Raw genomic sequence first — 13,279 nt, 5'->3', positions numbered from 1 at the left:
AAGCTTCCAATTCATCGCAAAGGTATTCGGTGGGGTTAAGTCAGGGCTAGTCAAATCATACCTTTTTAGAACTGGCTTTGTTCACATCTGGACAAATGTACATTTGAAGAAAGCCTAAGGATCTCTTTAAGTCATGGTTTTTGCTGCCAACCATAATGGAAGGGAGTCTTTAAAATGATCAGGTCCAATTAATGATTTGCATGGTAGTGTAACAGCAACTAATTATCAGGTTATTTTACAGGACCAGGTGCACTCATTGGTGCAGACACTTCTTTGTAATGTTGTATGTTGTATGATAATTTCCCCATACTGTTACATTTAATTAAGTGGTTTGATGAACAGCAGGATGAAGACGTGCATTCATGGCATTCCACAATCACCAGATTGTAACAGTATTGAACCGTGCTTAGGGTCTCAACCGCTGGAACATATTTCTTCCCTAAGAATGATCCAGCGTTCTACCACAAATATTTTAAAGCTTGTATGACAGCATGTCAAGAGAAAAAGAAAAGCTGTTGTGGAGTCAAGGAAAAACAACTTTTTATTAGCTTTTTTATTTATTTTTTACTAAACTTTTTTATTTAGTTAATATAACGTTTCATTGTCTGAAATAATGAACCATCAGAAGCTGGAAGGCTTGAGGCTAAATTCCTCCACTTCCTTGCAAATGTGTGTTGGAAATAATGTAAATTGACATTATTTTATGGACAAAAAATAAGTGGAAACCTCTCATAATTATTGAGTTCAGGTGTTTCAGCCACACCCATTGCTAGCAGGTAATCAGTTATGTAAAATAAAATATCTGCTTCTTGATGCACAAAGCAAGGTCCAGAAATATATGGTTTTGTGTAGAGAAACCTCAACTCCAATAAACGCCACTTGAATTAATCAGAACATTTATTGTAAACCAGGCGTTCTTGTCCATCATGAGTACCTGACCTGACAAATGCTCTTTGGACAAACACACTTTAACACTTTATTATTAACCTGCTTATTAGTGCCCATGGTTTTGAAATGGGATGTCCAACAATCTGATAATTAGCAGTCCATAAACGTCTGGCCATATAGTGTATTTAAAACCACTAACTCTTTCTTTCCTCTTCTTTTCCCAATGCAAGCCTTGGAGCAGAATAGGTAACCATAACCTTTTAACAACAGTTGTGCATTGTGTATGTATCTTCTACATGTTGTCTTATCATTAAAGGGTGTTTTCAAACTTAACCCAAAGACTTGAGTCTGTGATGAATATGTAGTGAGAATCAAAAATCTACTAGTAAAAATGCTTCAATTTTGCTATTTTTCTGAAGTAAATATTATCTTTTCCATCATAAATATTAAACCCCAAAGCTGACATGGTTCACAGTCACCTGACCTAATTTTTGGCATTTTTCGAGGCCCCTGAAGACAAAGCCATGCTTGAATAACATAGATCATCAGATTTTGCATGATTTTGTGTACAGGGATGACACTGTCTTTAAAGCAACAAATGGGCTACAATCAAGTAAATGTATACCATCAAAGTTAATCTGTATGTTAGGTGTACCTTATTACTTCTTACTGCTTTCTGTTACTGAGATTCTTACTTTACGATACGCATCTGCATATTGCAGGGTGTGGCATGCACTGCCATGTTGGTTGCTGTTGTCACAAAGAAACTGGCACTGAACAAGGGAGAGAAACACGTGCACTTTTTCATGATGGATATCCAGATCTCCAAAGAGGTGAGGTACACCAGCTATCACAAAGTTAAATTAAAAGATTGTTCACCTTTTAGAAAAACTTTAAATATTAATGTAAACAAATTGAATCCTTCTTAGAATACACAATGGAAAAAGTATTTATCCCAGAAGCATTTTCTTTTAATTGATCACATTCTGGATTAAATATTCATTGGAGTAGGAACTGATTGTTTTTTAAAACACTGTTTTCTCAAAACAAAAAGGTAGATTTTACATTTCTTAAAAAACTGAAGCGGCAGTGGTTTACAGCTGTTTTAAGGTCTCACAACAGATGGTGTCAGGATTTGGACATTAGGGACTAAGGACATTAGTTATACTTTTCTTAATTTTAAACAAATGTTAGTTGCCCTGATTTGATAGACCTTTATTTGCTATTACCTGATAAATTGCTACCGTAGCAGCCATGGAAAAATACATGAAACTAGTGATCAGGTAGATCAGGGCCAAATAAACCAGACTTTAAAGTACAGTGAGGAGTACAAATTTGATAGTGATAGTAGCCATGAGGCCAGCCAAGCTACCACAACATGTGTTTACAAAGCACCTAGTGAGAAGTAACAGTCAGAATAAATATCATAATGATTATTTGCCTATTATCCTCAAGAATTAAAAGGTTTGGCACCCAGGTGGCACAGCGGGATATTTTACTAGCGCACCAGCGCTGGGATTATGAACTCTGAGTTTAAATCCCAGCTTTGCTACCAGTTTGCTGGGTGCCCCTTAGCAGGCACAGTTGGCAATGCCTGCAGCAGACAAATATTGGCTACTATTGTGAGTGGGAAAAGACCGGACTAATGAAAGGGGGTGGGGTCTTTGGCACTGGTTAGAAGTCTGAGGTGCCTTTACTGAAGTGGAATCAGTGTGTGACTGGCCTTCCACACAAATCCACCAAAGTATGGGCGATTAAGAAGTGGTCGGTGGATTGCACATGCATCGGATGATATCCTTCTTGGACACGATTGGGGCCCCCAGCAGCGGAAAACCAATTGGCTATGCTAAATTGAGAGGAAAATGTTTAATTATTCATAAATTAAATATTTGGGGGCCTCCTTTTACTTCCTTGTAAAAGCCCTCTTTGAAGAACCCCCTGTTTAAGGGAGTGATTCCTTTATTTAAAAGGCAATGCCTTTAAGAAACGCCTTAAGAAACATGTATAATATATAAATCATGTATTTATATATCATTTAATGACTTTAAATGTCATATATTTAGCCGCTCAGTTGGCGCATGGGTAAAATACGCTAGCACACCAGAGATGGGATTTTGAATACATCGTATTAAATCTCAGCTCTGCCATCCGGCTGGGCTGAGCGGCAGTATGAACTATGTTTGGCTGTTGTTTATCCAGGTAGGGAGCCGGATAGGGATCATGCTCTCGGGTATTGCTCACGTTTCGGAGGGGGCGTGTGTCAGTTCGCTCTCCTCAATCAGGGACAGGGGGTAGCACCAGTAGAGAGGAAGCATAACGCAATCGGGTAAAAATTGGACGCGCTAAAAATGGGGAGAAAAAGCATTTTAAAAAGTCTTTTAAAATAGGTGCAAACTAAGTGATTAAATGGCATTGACGGAGGGGGCATTTTTATCCACATTGCACATCTGTTAGAATTTTTTCTTTTAAAATTCACATTCCAAAGGGCACCACAGTGTGAAGAAAAATTGGAATATCCAGGCAAAATAAGCCTGCAAATCTCTTAATGGTCTTCCAAAGGCGTCAAAGCCAGGAAACAATCAGGTTGCTGTCAGGAAGAGGACTTGTGTCAGTCCAAACAAGCTTTTGGGCAACGCGCAGGAAACCACATGCACCAGCACGTATCCTGCGAGTATGAGCACACCACTATGAGTTATTAAAGTAGACAGGAGAAGGTGGGGCATGCGGATGGTGAAAGAACAGGGGCATTGCGTTACGTTCCACTAACAGGATCCATCTGTTTGCTTACGAAAAGGAAGAAGAAACCCCAAAATAAACCAGCTTGACGGAAGATGCTGGGGAGAGTTTCCACTGATGAAACAAGAGAGATAAAAAAAAAGGATGTTTTGGTGTGTTTTGCTTTAAATAAGCATCAGGCTTCTGTTGTTGGAAGTCAGGTGTTGCTAAGGTCAGCATCAGTACTATAGAAATTACATAAGATAGGTTGGTATTATCCTGATGTGTAGTGGCAGGTCTGTAGGTTCAGGCATTGTGCTTTGCCAGTTGTCACGTCCTATAACGAGGCACCTCCTCACTCTGGAGTGTCCTGTACTCACCCCAGCGCTCTTGTCAGTGGTATCTGGATACCCTAATAATAACCAATACCGCAAGCCAACAAGTCCAACATGGATTGGAGTGGCACATTTAGCGGGATGCAGACCGGAAAAGAATCAAAGAAACCAGAGAAATGTGAACCTCAGGAATGTCTGTAACCCACATGCCTTTCCACATGTTCTTAACCTCAATTACTGTCCTATAAAGTAATATTTATTGTATTTATTTCCGTTTCTCCTATACATATACTCACCAAGCACTTCATTAGGTACTCTTGACTAAAACATACATACATTTATTGATTACTACTAAATTCATTGAGAAAATGTGCTTAATTTCACAGACCTCGTAGAATAAATGGAAGCTACAATACACAGCACAGCTTACCTTAACGGTTGAATGTAAACCTAAAACATCCAGCGACGGTCTCAAATACGAAAATACTGGTCTGTGTTTTTGGTTGGGAGTTTTCCACACTCAGTTACTGAGTAGTGTATTTAGCTTCTTTACACTTTGACATCTTGGACATTTTGACTAATCGATTGCTAGTGGGATTGCTAGTGTAACCGAGCGTCTTTAGAGTTTGCTGAGTTTATAAAGTAAGATATAAACTGTACATAGACAAACTGTCAGAAGCAGAATACTTTACTGGCTTGTTCTTTTGAGCACAGACTACAGAGAGATGATCACTTGTGTAGAGAAGCACTTTTCTATTGACTATGAAATCTCCAAAAGGACAAAATACACTCAATAGTAAACATATACATCAAACATTGTCAGCACACTACACCACAGAAAAGTCACTCAATAACTGCTAGTGTAACCGAGCGTCTTTAGAGTTTGCTATGTTTATAAAGTAAGAAATAAACTGTACATAAACAAATTATCGGGAGCATAATACTTTACTGGCTTGTTCTACTTAGAGATGATCACGTGTGTAGAGAAGCACACTTTTCAATGATTATGGAATCCCCACAGGGACAAAATGCATTCAATACATAAACACATACATCAAAAATTGTCAGCACACTAAAGCACAGAAAAGTCTATTACACTAGGACTGCCTCATATTGCAAATTAACCAGTATACATGAGGCACTTGAACTTTTGATTTTTTATTACACAGAAAACAGCTCATTTCATGAATTGTGGTGCAATTTCCTAAGCTGTGAATTAGGTAGGGCCTTATTTATAAGCTTTGTGGGGTATACAATTACTGGCTGTAGCCCATGTGCTGGTCTGTACACACTGTCACTCCATGTACAGCATTTACCATTTGACAGGTTGTCCCATAGAACCAATAGCTGCTTGGTGATTGACCAGTCTCAGCACTGTAATGACACAATCGCTGTAATAACATGGCATTGCGTGTTGTTCTGGTATGAGTGTATCAGGTGCAGCAGTGTTGTTGGGATTTTTAAATACTGTTTAATCTTACTGGCGTCTTTATTAGGAACACACTGTTAGCACTAATTCAAGGTGTACAGTTAGAGACAATGTACAATATGTTCATTTTTCTTTGGTCTTTTATTAGTGGACACTTTTTGATCACTTGATCCTTTTGTCTTAAAATTTCTGATACACTCATACCATTACAACACGCATTACCATGTTATTACCATGTTAGTGTCTTTGCAGAGAATGTTGATGTTGGTGTTGACAGTCAAAGTGAGACCAGGTCAACCTGCAGACCCCACAGTATAACCTGTGGTGCTGTCTGTTGCCCAGACATCATAATGATAAAACAACCTCCTTAGTACAAAACCTCTTTTTAATTATAGCAGTATGAATTGCTAATATGCTAGATAAAGACTAGCTAGGTTAAAAAGTGCTAAAGATTTTCTTTGGTGACAAGAGAATTAGCCCAGGATTAGTCTAGAAGACTTAAACAAAAGGAATGAACGGTGTTTTAGATATTAATGTAAATTTGTAGATAGATGAATTAAGTCCTGAGCTTATTTAGTGCTAAACAGACTGATCAATCTTTTGGCTGAAGATACGGAACGCTGCTGCAAATGTGCTGAGGGAATGCTGGCTACTCCACCGTGCCACTCAGAATAGGGACAAGAACAGTGATCACCGGCACCACCAAAGATGCCTACTGGAGGCCATTCGTGTGTAAGTAACCTTTTTATCACATCTTACACAATACCTAAATTTGACCCATTATTCCTATTGTGTAATATACAGTTCATTGGAATTTATTGTACTAAGCAAATTATGCATCTAGTTTAGTTGGCTTAAACAAAGTTTTTTGGTGACTAGACGATTGGCCTCATGTCTACAATCACTTCAACCATCAGTTGTCAGTTCATTTTTGGTTACATTTTAGTAGGCCAGCTACTCCTGTGAAGGTGCACTACTGTTCCATTTCTGCATAATGGCTCTTACTGTGGTAGTGAGGCTCTGGGACTAAACTAAACTGTTAACACTAGCTTTGTAACTCTTTCAGACTTTGATTCATGTGCTGCTTTTGAGACCCTCTTGTCTGCTTCACATTGCCAGGCAGGTTCTATTTAAGTGATGTTAGAATTCAACAGGTCTGGCAGTAATCATGCTAGGTGATTTAGTAGTGAATTTTCACATAAGGCCAGGTAGGGCTGAAGAGCATTTTTTTCTTCAATAAATGAAATCATTACATTTAGTGTTTGCGTGGGTTATCCTTGTTTGTTCGTTTGTTTTATTAGGATTTTAACGTCATGTTTTACACTCTTTGGTTACATTCATGACAGACATGGTAGTTACTCGTTACACAAGATTTATCAGTTCACAAGGTTATATCGACCACAGTAATGGACAATTTTGTATAACCTCACTTGCATGTTTTTGGACTGTGGGCGGAAACCGGAGCCCCTGAAGGAAACCCACACAGACACGGGGAGAACAAACTCCACACAGAAAGGACCCGGACCGCTCCACCTGGGGATCGAACCCAGGTCCTAAGTGCTACCCATTTAGCCACACCTCAGCATAAGAGCAGAAGATGATGTGCTTCCCCACTCAACTGTTAGAAACAAAATTAAAATCTGTAATTCTGTCCTCACTAAAATTCGTTGGAAAACAATTTAGCTATACAGCTAGCGAACAAAAATTACTTTTTCCCAAGTGCGCATCCTCCAAGGAACAGGCAAGTGTTGTGTTTGGCAGGATTTATTAATGGAAAAACAGGTAATCTTCTAATTTGTAAAACTATGAAAAAGAACAAACAGGTAAATACTCATGTAAGTATTACAATCAATGTGAGTAATGAAATCTTAGCAATATTAACAAAACATAGTACAATTACTTTGAACAAAGCAAAACTCACAGATAAAGCCAGGTTGTGCGAACTTTAAGGCTAAGGAGATGATTAACAGAGCTGCTCACTCTATAACCTTGAGAATAGAAAAGGAGGAGTTTTTGTGCTACTTCCGTTTCTTTTCTACATAATTTCTATTAACAGACTTTCTAATCAGAGCAGCTACTGGCAACCGCCACTAGGTGGTAATAAAGACCGTATAATGAAAATCGCTACACTAAATCCAATACATGTGTCTACAAGCCACAAACTAAGTAGGGAAAAAATTCAAATAATAATACACCCAAGTAGCCGCTCAGATGGCGCAGCGGTTAAAACACATGCTGTTCACCAGAGCTGAGATCTCGAATACATCGTATCAAATTTTGGCTCTGCCTGCCGGCTGAGGCTGAGCTGCCACATGAACAACAATTGGCCTGTTGTTCAGATAGGGCCGGGATTAAGCCGAATGGGGACTCTCTCTCTCAGACTAGTGTGATTACGACCTCTGCTGGCTGGTTGGTGGGGCCTGCACAGAGATGGGAAAGGAGTGCGGTAGAGGATGTGGCTCTTCGTACACAGCGCTGTACTGCACTCGTCAAGTGTAGGTGATAAGATGTTTAATTGCTGTGCATGTGTTGGAGGGGGCAGGGAGCAGCCTCGTCCTCCCCAATCAGAAGCAGGGACCAGCATTAGTGAGAGGATGATTGACGGGCAGAAATTGGATGCGCTAAAGTGGGAGAAAAAGGGGAAAAAAAAATACACCCAAGTAATAAATACAAAGTATCAAATGATTTAATGAAACTAAATACAATGTCCACAACCTGGAACAGAGAAAAGTGAACAGTATTTATTTATTTATTAGGATTTTAACGTCATGTTTTACACATTTTGGTTACATTCATGACAGGACAAGTAGATTCATCAGTTTACAGGTTTTTAATGTCAAACACAAGTCACAGACCATTTTGTATCTCCAATTAACCTCACTTGCATGTCTTTGTACTATGGGAGAAAACCCACGCAGACATGTTGAGAACATGCAAACTCCACATAGAAAGGACCCGGACCACCCCACCTGGGGATCGAAAAGTGAACAGTAAATGAGGAGAGTGCAACTGGATGTCGTGATATGACAGGCTGGACTGGCTGACCACAACAAACCAAGTTCCTGGAAAGAGGATAATAAGGAACTTTCTACACTTCCACCTTAACAGGTGGAAACCCTGACCACACTACTTGTGCTTCCTCTGTGGGGCATGTAGATGTATGGGCACGTCTCACCACAGGAAACTGGGATGTCGCAGCAAATTCAGCTCTCCCAGTGTGTTCTGACTGCGAGATGGTAAACACTGAAACAATGGAGTGATTTCCCAGAATACAACACAATGCAAACGTTCTGCGTTAGCAAAAATTGGAGCGGACTGAGCAATCTGGCATCACAACTTCAAGAGAAAATAGGTGTGCCAGCTCAGGGCTGACAAAGAAGACGGGAAGATATTAGTAGAAAACTATTCCACCTGAAGTGCATCAGCACTCATAAGTTAAAGGTGAAGAGAAGAGAATGCTCGATGCTCCATCTGCCACCCAAATTAGGCCACACAGCAGGGTATGACTCTTACTGAGGGTGGACTCCCTGTTTCTAAGTAGTTTGATGATCTGAAACATGTAAATGTGACAAATATGAAAAGCAGAAGAAATTAATAAGGCCATAAATACTTTTCCACAGCACTGTACTGTATATCCGTGAGGTCAAAAAGAAAATTGGCCTTCCTGTTAGAGTCAGCAGGACCACTAAAATACTTTGGAAAGAAAACTTGAACAGCTGCTTCCAGCACTCCAGACTGCCAAATAGTCAATGACCTGTTCCGGTGGTCATTTTTCCTCATTTGCCACATTACTTTTTTTTTTGTTTGTGTCTGAAGGCTACAATTTTGTGTGGTGACACAACAGCGCTGTGTATTTCTGCAAGCTTCTGCAGTCACAGCTGCACCAGCCCTGCAATATTGGTTTCCGCTCTGCCTTTCTGGAACATTACGTTTTCATCTATAGTTAGGCCGGCCTCAGAACAAGCATGCCAGAAACGTCAAGCAACAGATTATCTGTAATAGCTTGTCATACCACTTCTATAGACAGAAGTTATTCTAAGGGAATTGTGTGGGCAGCGTGGTTTGGAAGTTAATATAGAATTTTTTTTCTTATAGATTTCGTCACCTGCGGCTGAAGCAGAGGAAGCTGAGAGACTACACAAGTGAGATGGTAGACCTCTCCAAGGTACACACAAATTCTCAGTCCCTTATGCCAAGTTCACACTACATGACTTTTAAGTTGTATAGGTCGCTGTACAGTTCACACTACACAACTGGATCTCTTGCACTGAGGAATCTTTGCAGTCATTGTGGTTTTCATACTACACGACTGATCGGCGAGCGAAAATCAGGGCAAAAATCGTGTATTGTGAACTTGTAGTGTACTGTTTCTCACTCGTAGGCCACTTAAGCATCTTCTGCTGGAGTTTTTAAACACCTCACTGTCACTGCTAGACTGAGAATAGTCCACCAACCAAAAATATATCCAGCCAACAGTGCCCAGTGTCAAGTCAAATCAAGTCATCTTTATTTATATAGCGCTTTTTACAATAGACATTGTCTCAAAGCAACTTTACAAAATCCAGGACCAACAGATACGAAAAACCCCTGTTAAGCAAGCCAAGGGCAACTGTGGCAAGGAAAAACTCCCTGAAATTTACAGGAAGAAACCTTGAGAGGAACCAGACAGTGGGCAACGTCCTGTGACTATGGATGACGGTCTAGACGATGACCAACTCAAACAGCAGCAATAGATGAGCGATCGTCACTGACTTTACATCTACAAGGTGGACCAACTAGGTAGAAGTGTCTAATAGAGTGGACAGTGAATGGACACTGTGGAGTATTTAAAAACTCCAGCAGCACTGCTGTGTCTGATCCACTCATACCAGCACAACACACACTAACACACCACCACCATGTCAGTGTCACTGAAGTGCTGAGAATGATCCACCACCAATATAATACCTGCTCTGTGTTGGTCCTGTGGGGGTCCTGACCATTGAAGAGCAGGCTAAAAAGGTATGTAGAGAAACAGATGGACTACAGTCAGTAATTGTAGAACTACAAAGTGCTCCTATATGGTCGAGCTGATAAAATTGACAGTGAGTGTAGACACAAGGAGGTGGTTTTAATGTTATAGCTGATCAGTGTATCACTAAAACGATGCACAGAAAGCAAAATCTTTTAGGGATATGTTTCTGCTTCTATCTCATATTGGACAGATGCAGATGATCATGTGTGACCTTAGTGCTAACTGGAACAACTCATACCGAGAGCTGGAGCAGCGCATCATCTCCATGGAGCAGAAACTGGATGAGCTGAGCCAGTTGTTCCAGAACACATCCGAACTGCTAGGTCAAGCACTGCAGCATCGTCACCTTGACCACAGGTATCTACCAAACACGACCAAACATGACCTAATATATTAATCATTAAGATGAGAGTATAATTGAGCTCCACAATTTCCCTTTGGGGATTAATAAAGTACTCAATCAATCAATTAATCAATCAATCAGTCAATCAATCAATATTAAAGTCTGTAACAGGGTTGGTCACGCCTCAACACTGAGGGGTCAGGTGTAGCCCAACACCTGCAAGAATTGAAAATGAACTGAATTTGCAGGATGCTTAACCAAGTTAGAATAATACTGTGGCTGAAAGGTCACAAATTAAAGCAGTAATGGAAAAAAAGCATTGGCCAAAATAACGGAAACAAACAAAGTAAAAAATGAAAGATACAAAAACATCAAAGAAAGTGGGTTAAAAAGGTATAGAGCAGAAATTAAAACTGGTCGTCACAATATGCTTGCAACCAGCTTGCAGTTTTATGGTGTTTTATGGGGTTGAGATCAGGGGTCAGGACCTTTTTATCACCTTTGAGCACAGGGGACAGTCATCCAATATTATGCTTTCACAAAATTGGAGGCATATTAATTACTCACTTGCTCACTCACTTTCTTAACCGCTTATCCAATAACGGTCGCAGGGGGGTGCTGGAGCCTATCCCAGCTTTTCAATGGGCACAAGGCACACAGTAACAACCTGGATGGGGCACCAGTCCATCGCAGGGCAGACACACATACACACACACGTTCACCTATAGGGAAATTCAGTGTCTCCAATTGACCTGACTGCATGTTGTTGGACTGTGGGAGGTAACCGGAGCTTTTGGAGGAAACCCATGCAGACACTGGGAGAACATGCAAACTCTGCACAGAAAGGACCTGGACCACCCCGCCTGGGGATCGAACCCAGGACCATCTTGCTGTGAGGTGACAATGCTACCCACCGAGCCACCGTGCCGCCCGCATATTAATTATGTTATATAATTAAAATTCTGCTGTAACACTGTTTGAATGTTTACTCATGTTTACTAGTTGTGTTTGTTCACGGAAAAAAACAATTGAGGTTATGTCTTACTGACACTATTTTTCCAAACAGGTGATGTGGCACATTTCTTTCTCGAAACGCCAGAGTGGAGGCGCCAATCAAAACTGTTTAAAGTGATCGTGCATCGATTATGCAGCGTAATTGGAGGACTTCATGATTTTCTACAGACCTCCACGACTGCAGTGGCTTCACACGACCTGTTGTTGTGAAAGGAGAGATGAACAAATCCATATACTGCATCTGTGTGTGGGATAAAGCCAAAAAATAAATATATTTATGTTAATATTTATGTATATATATTATGGCTGCAACTATAAAAGAACAATAGAGGAGATATTTAGTGTTCAAAGCCTCAAAGGTATGATATCCTTCTGTGTTATTAAGGACTGGAACAATCATAGTAATCTTAATGTTATTAAACTTCACCAGCTGCCCCACAGTTAATGAGAACAATTTATCTGTCCATTTTGGGCCAATAAAATTAATTCAAGCTGATTTGTGATGGTTTAGATACAGCAAGATAGGGGAAATGTCTTATGTTTTTAAACCAGAAGTATTTCAAGTAGATTTTAATCAATGATTCTTTGTTATTATTCAAGATTTACAACTAAGACAAATTAATTTTTAGCTGTTTGTGCAATCTGTGTCTGAAATGGAAATCTATCTGAATAGCTGGTTTTCACATCACTGTTTAAATGATGGGATGAAATTTCATTCATGGTTTCACACTGAGATTTACAGCATTCTGATTGTTGGCTTGCTCTTGATATTGATTCAGTTAGTATAGTCCTCTACATGTAATGATAAGGGTGTTTAACTTGGGGCTTGCAGAACATCTGTGAAGTTTTTTTGGGAGTAATTTAAAGCTGGAATGCTGTTCATTTGTTTTTAAACGTTTTAGAGTCTGTCTGGGGAGTTTAGGAGGGAATTAAATACACTGCTATGTGTGTGGAAGTTATTGATTAAAGGGACACTAGCCAATTCAATCAGTCTTTCATACAATAAGCAGCAGATGAACAGAGGCAGGGGGCGGCCAGGTCTTAAAAGAGGCATGTTAACCTGCACCTCCCCAGACTGGTAGCTAAATGGAATTGACAATAATTTTATAGAAATGGGGTCTTATTTAAAAAATACATTTTGACAAATATGTTAAATATGGAATAAAATACTAGGATTAAACTGAAAACAGTGTACTTCTCTTTCCTTACATAAATATCTGGAATTTGTCATGTTTATTTGGATTTTTTTTCTTTTTTTTTCTTTCTATTCCCCCCCCAATTTTACTCCCCTAATCTAGTCGTGTCCGATTACCCTGATTGCGTCCTCTATACTGATTCGACCCTTCGCCGCTGACTGAGGACGCCTCTCAACTGACATACGCCCCCCTCCGGTACGCAATCAGTACAGACTGCATTTTTCACCTGCACGAGTCGAGTTCATACACTTGATGGGCACTGTGTACGGAGGGCCACACCCCTCATCAGCATTATTCCTCAGCCCTGTGCAGGCGCCATCAGTCAGCCAGCAGGGGCCGCAGTTG

General features: G+C 40.1%; 1 protein-coding gene across 1 annotated transcript in view; it reads left to right on the top strand.

Moving 5' to 3' along the window:
- The window catches only part of kcnn4 (potassium intermediate/small conductance calcium-activated channel, subfamily N, member 4), a 73,879-nt gene extending 61,619 nt beyond the window's left edge, over window positions 1–12,260 (top strand). The window contains exons 5-9 of the mRNA XM_062991637.1: window positions 1,611–1,721; window positions 5,978–6,099; window positions 9,463–9,532; window positions 10,572–10,738; window positions 11,791–12,260. Coding sequence (XP_062847707.1) covers window positions 1,611–1,721; window positions 5,978–6,099; window positions 9,463–9,532; window positions 10,572–10,738; window positions 11,791–11,794 — 474 coding nt within the window. The 3' untranslated portion in view covers window positions 11,795–12,260. The remainder of the gene's footprint in view (window positions 1–1,610; window positions 1,722–5,977; window positions 6,100–9,462; window positions 9,533–10,571; window positions 10,739–11,790) is intronic.
- The last annotated feature ends 1,019 nt before the right edge of the window (window positions 12,261–13,279 follow it).

This window comes from Trichomycterus rosablanca, chromosome 3 (assembly GCF_030014385.1).
Source record: "Trichomycterus rosablanca isolate fTriRos1 chromosome 3, fTriRos1.hap1, whole genome shotgun sequence".
NCBI classification, from domain to species: domain Eukaryota; kingdom Metazoa; phylum Chordata; class Actinopteri; order Siluriformes; family Trichomycteridae; genus Trichomycterus; species Trichomycterus rosablanca.
This window is presented reverse-complemented; position numbering and strand designations above follow the sequence as displayed.